This window comes from Wyeomyia smithii, chromosome 1, assembly GCF_029784165.1.
Source record: "Wyeomyia smithii strain HCP4-BCI-WySm-NY-G18 chromosome 1, ASM2978416v1, whole genome shotgun sequence".
NCBI lineage: Eukaryota > Metazoa > Arthropoda > Insecta > Diptera > Culicidae > Wyeomyia > Wyeomyia smithii.
The window spans coordinates 192,848,966-192,854,988 of record NC_073694.1 but is presented as its reverse complement, the minus strand read 5'-3'; the positions used below and the strand labels follow the sequence as shown (position 1 = coordinate 192,854,988).

General features: G+C 36.7%; 1 protein-coding gene across 2 annotated transcripts; it reads right to left on the bottom strand.

Moving 5' to 3' along the window:
* Positions 1–2,087, bottom strand: LOC129718200 (hydroxysteroid dehydrogenase-like protein 2). Of its 2 annotated transcripts, none has more exons than XM_055668701.1 (4): positions 1,869–2,087; positions 1,355–1,518; positions 1,060–1,273; positions 1–1,000 (listed from the first exon to the last, which is right to left on the bottom strand). In XM_055668701.1, the coding sequence occupies exons 1-4, from the start codon at positions 1,883–1,885 to the stop codon at positions 145–147; spliced, it is 1,251 nt and encodes a 416-aa protein (XP_055524676.1). In that variant the 5' UTR covers positions 1,886–2,087; the 3' UTR covers positions 1–144. The 2 variants fall into 2 exon arrangements, with proteins under 2 accessions (XP_055524676.1, XP_055524677.1); XM_055668702.1 differs by lacking the exon at positions 1,869–2,087 and adding an exon at positions 1,638–1,785.
* Between the last annotated feature and the right edge of the window lie 3,936 nt (positions 2,088–6,023).

The window sequence follows — 6,023 nt, the reverse complement described above, 5'->3', positions numbered from 1 at the left end:
CACAATCCATATGTTTATTTTATTAAATTGCACCAAAATTGGCCGTTCTCGATTAAAATGCCTGTTCCGTAGTTACTGATATATGACGGACCTTCAAACTGGCGCTTACTGTTCCGTTTCACCATTACCAAAGCTAGGATTTATTCACAGCTTCGCTTTCAAACCACCCATCAGCTTTTCTAGTTTCATTGCCTTCTGCAAATCACCCTTGATCTTCAGTTTGCCCGTCATGAAGGCACTCGCGGGCTTCAGCTTTCCGCTGAACATGTCGAAGAAGTGCTTCGAGTCCATCGTAAGGGTGGCATCGGCGTCTACCGGCGGTTTACCCTTACCTACTTTCCCTGCTCCATTTTTGAGATCGGCAAACCAAATTCCCGCTTCATCCCCTTTCACGTTGAACTCATAAACCGCTCTGGTTTTGCTAATAATTTCATCACTGAGCAGCGATTCAATTTTCTTGAATAAGCCCTCGATTTTACCTGCTGGTTCCGCTGATTTCTTCAACGACGCAGCGTGGCTACCTTCAGCAGCGAATTCTATCAGTTTTTCTGGTTCAACATCCAAGAAAAAGTCTGCCATCAGTTTATCAGCATTCTCCGGAACGCATGCATACTGTTTGAAATCGGTAACTCCTTCCGCTTTTAATATTTCATCATCGATGTAGAAATTTCCACTACAATTTCTAGGTTCTTTGCAGAGGATAGCGTAGGCCGCATCGCTCATTATTTCCGGCTTACGTGAAAATTGATCACTTTCTTTGCCGGTCAACATCTCCATCGCTGCTGTGTAGATGGCAGTTCTAGGCCACAACGCGTTAATTGCGATGTTATCGCCTTTGAATTCCCTGGCCATACCAAGGACACACATGGACATTCCATACTTCGCCATGGTATAGGCCACATGATTGCCAAACCAGAGAGGATTCATATTCAAGGGCGGTGAAATGTTTAGAATGTGTGCATGGTTGCTTTTCTTCAAATACGGAATGCATTCTTTAGACCTAAAACCAACAATTTGTAATGAAGAAATCTTTCCCAGCTGATATTTTGGTGAACCTACACTAAAAAGGTACCCCGAGTATTGATGTTATGCATCAGATCGTAGCGCTTCATGTCGGTCTGTTCCGTTGGCGTGAGTGAGATTGCACTAGCATTGTTCACTACAATATCTATCCCGCCGAATTTATCCACTGCGCTCTTGATTGCGGCCCGCACAGCATCCTCATCCCGAACATCTACAATGCATGGCAGCGCTTTTCCACCGGCCGCCTCAACTGAAATGATGTCGAATTTAGTTCTACGGTATCTAGCTACTATCAATAATCAACTGTTAGTTTCTCCAGCGGAGTACGTACTTTCAGCGGCAGCTGTGTATATCGTTCCAGGTAATTTGGGATGGGCTTGTGCGGTCTTGGCAGCTACCACGATATTGGCACCATCTTGAGCTGCTTTCAGGGCGATCGCTTTTCCAATTCCTCTTGAGGCGCCGGTAATAAACAGTGTTCGGCCAGCTAGTTTCCTGCAATAGAGGTGACAAATCTATCATTCAAACCAAAAAACGAAAAAGTAATAAATTTGCATCTGAACAAGAGTCACACATCACGAAAACCGGTTTTCAAACCGTGGGTAAATCTTTACCCTGTATTTTTCATATTTTATTGTGTCGGTATCTTCCTGCCTCAGTGACGTGTCTATTTGCGGAACTATGCAGCTCAATTGAAGAAATTGAAAACTGGCAAGTTTTGTAGTGAAATCGTGTGCACTAATTGGTAACCTTTGTATTTTTCTACTATCTTGAGTTGGCTTATCACCCCCGGCTGATAAAACAGTTCAAATGACTGGCATTTATTCCATCGTCTATATACGTACCCGGTGTTAACGATCATTGTTGTAGTTGCTGTTGATCCGGATAACTTAGGATGCAATCGCCAGATAGTGGCATAAACTTTGTAAACAGAACAATATCGAACTTACGTATGCAGTGATAACAATGCATCAAGTAGCGGAATTTTTATTATGATGACTTTCTCCTGCGACCAGCTCAGCTAACTACCGTACGATGAAACATAATAATTTCGTTTTGCGGTACAAAGTTCATTCTCTGTTTCCTAAGGGAGTAGTAGTGGTGAAGTAGATAACCATGTTTGGCTTGAGAACGGTATTTGTAACAGTGCGCGTTCACCTGCAACGTTCATTTGTTTCAATGTATGTCAATCCGTTAAAACGGAGAGCCGGAATTTTGTATTTCTAACTTTTCTAGAAAGTCAATTTATTCGTTTAGTACAAAATATTTGCAGATATGGCTTTGTGCATTTCTAACCCGAGTATTTCGGACAAAATTTAATAACATTAGTAATTTTTTCAAATATATGCCTTTCAAGCAAATTATGGAAATATACATTATGCATAGATTTCTTTGCTGATATATGGATATTTATTCAGATTCTCTACTAGAAAAATTCTAATTCACTAATTAGATTTCTTGCAAAAACTGAATGTGTACACTAAAGAGGTGAATCAGGTAAAAACTGGTTCGAAGTAAAACATTTAAAAACTGAAGTTGAACAAAATAATTTTAATCCGAATAATGTTCATTTCCAGAGAAGCTTTAGTTTGAAAATATTTTATAAAATTTTATTATGCTTGAATATATTTCTAATAGTAACTAATGAAATTTACCATTTACCATAAGAGCATATAATTATCACTTTCGTATTTTTTGTGTCAAACAAAAAAACACAATGACGTTTTTAGTTCTATTAAATGAGTATATGATTGCTCAACGCCTAGAAGAAATTTTTCCAAGAGCCTAAAATAAATATTGTCACAAAAAAAATTTAAATCAATGGTTTTTTTTTCCTTGAAAAATGTCTAACTTTTGATCACGCTTACCGAATCAACATTCGACAATTACATCGAATTATATGACGAATATCAACAAAATAGCTTGTTCTGCTATGAACCAACGAATATCGATTCGATAGTTCTTCTCTTGTAAATACCACAAAAAGCTAATAAGAATAGTTTGCTTAATTTCTCAGCTGCAAAATGCAAAATTAAATTTAGATGTGTATCACACTTCAGGTTGTGAAACAGGAAAAAATATGTTCCCACTGACTAAAACTGTTTTCTTCCATTTCCTTGAATTGAACCTGTTTTTAAATACAGGTCTTTTTTACGTGCTTTTTAAGGTGGATTTCGGAATTTACGCGGTTTTTACCAGGATTTCGAATCTTAAGCGGTTTTTTAAGCGGATTTATTAAAAAATCCGTTTTTTGCGCCGAATGTTTTTAATGGTTTTGCCTTCCTCCTAGAAAGGTATAGCAATCACTTGCAAAACCGAAAGTATAAAAGTGCTCCAAAGGGCCGAATGGCATATATCACTCGACTCAGCTCGACGAGCTGTGCATTTTCTGTATGTATGTGTGTGTGTGTATGTGTGTATGTGTGTGTATGTGTGTGTATGTGCAGATTTTTATTCTCACTCACTTTTCTCAGAGATGGCTGGACCGATTTTCATGAAATTAATTGCAAATGAAAGGTCTCGTTGTCCCATAAGACCCTATTAAATTTCATTGTAATCGGATTTTTAGTTTAGAGGTTATGGTTCAAAATGTAAAAATCATGAAACATCATTATCTCGAAAACTACACAACCGATTTGAACAAAATTGATTTCAAATGAACGGGCTACCTGAAATACCCTTAACTTTTGAATTTCATAATAATTGAACTTGTGGTTCAAAAGTTATAACAAGAAACGTGTTTTGAAGACTACTTAATCTCACTCATGTTTCTCAGAGATGGCTGAACCGATTTTCATAAAATCAGTGTCAAATGGAAGGTCTAGTTGCCCCATAAGACCCTATTGATTTGTTTTGTAATCAGACTATTACTTTTCCTGTTATGTTTAAAAATGTGAAATCCAGCTATGAAAAGGAACATATTCCCAAATATCTTAAATACCAATATAGTTCACTTACGTGAAATTATGAAGACAAATTGAAAATGACAGAAGCGTTAGTCACCTTTTCGACCGCTAGGTGCGCCACTTCTGATTTTGTTCTACACGACATGCGAAATAGAGTAACTTTTGACAATAATATTACCCTAATGGGTACACTGAAAAAAATGCTCATTTTATTGTGAAGTGGACTCGGCCGAATATTTTATAATAGTAAACTTCGTCAATGTATGAGGCAATCCATGGGTGGTGTTCCACGGTTTGTACGTTTGTCGACCTCCGACAATATTTTGAGTTGTAAAATAGCGACTTCCGGTGACTGGAAAACTGCCGAAAATGACCAGATACCACCTAATATGGGTGTTTTTTTAACCGGAATGGCGCACAGAGGCCAGAAATTGTCGCCAAATGCCAGTTTGAAACCCAAGATGGCGACTTCCGGTTTCTGAAAAACAGCGGCGAATGACCAAATATGGGTATTTCCGCGATTGTTATGGTGCACTGAAGCCACAAATCGATCTCAGACAACATTTTGAGTTGTAAAATGGCGACTTTTGGTGACTGGAAAACTGCCGAAAATGACCCAAAAACAACCAAATATGGGTGTTTCTTTAACCAGAATGATGCTCAGAGACCAGAAATTGTCTCCAAATGCCGTTTTGAAATCCAATATGGCGACTTCCGGTTCCTAAACAACAGTGGCAAAAGACCAAATAACACTCATTATGGGTATTTCCGGGATTGTTATGATGCACTAAAGCTACAAATCGACCTCAGACAACATTATGAATTGTAAAATGATGACTTCCGGTGAATGGGAAACTGCCGATTAAACGATGATTGCATCATATTCGTTTCGTTTCCATCACTGCTTGGGATTAGTTTACATTTACACGTCGTGGCCTGATTATTTGAATATTTCTTCTTCGTGCCTCGATAAGCTACATCTATTATATTATCAATATTTAACTCCCGGAATGGCGTTAGTTTTACATACAAACAATATACGCACGAAATCTACAACATATTTTTTTCTGTGAAAGTATGAAATTGAGTCAACTAAATCTAAAATTGAGTAAACTCAGTTTCGTGTGTGAGAATGCCACACGCTCACAGAAATTCAACAACAATGCACAGTGGTACAGTAAGGCAATGTAGGCGGATATGAGTTTTTCGATGCGATTTTGTGGTTTTAGAGTAAAATTTTTTTTCTAAGAACTTGTTTCTTATATTTAGTCTATTTTTTATGTGCAAATGAAAATTAGGGTGTTCCTGAAATAGACTAAATAAAAAAACTAACTTTTTTATTTGCAGAAATAAATGTATACATTCATCGGCACAGTTGTTGATCAACTAATTTTAAGCAACTTTCGGTATTTCTTCACAATATTTATACAATATTTGTTCTTTCAAATGATACTAAAATATATTAATAATGTTTGCCCTAAATGGAGACATTAATATTTTAAAAGGGCCTATTTTTAAAATAGAAATAGTGAAAACTCTTCATCTGTACAATATATCGACAATGTTTTTTCGTCAAAATTGGCGTATTTTTGATTAAAGTTACCGAAGAAAACTTTGTTTTTAAATTTGAATTGAAAAAATAGAGCGAAAAGACTGTTTTTGGAAACCAAAATTAATGTCTACAAAAAAGTTGCTTAGAATCAGTTGATCTACAAGTTTGCCAAAGAATGTTTATAATTATTTATGCAAATAAAAACAAGCTAGTTTGTTTTAATTTCGTTGATTTTAGGACCACCCTAATTTTCATTTGCACATAAATAGAGGACTATGTATAAAAAACAACTTTTTACAAAAACTATGGCTTTAAACCGCAAACCAAAATCGCAACGAAAAGCTTATGTCCGCCTAAAATGCCTTACTGTACCACTGTGCAATGAGTTTAGATACCTTTTTCACCACAAGAGGGGGTGTTCCCTGTCTGTCTTCACGGAAATATATGGAAAATTCGAGAGTGAACTATATTGTTATTTTAAGATATTTGATATTCCGAAGACTACTTGAACTCACTCACTTTTCTCATTCTTTTCCCGATTT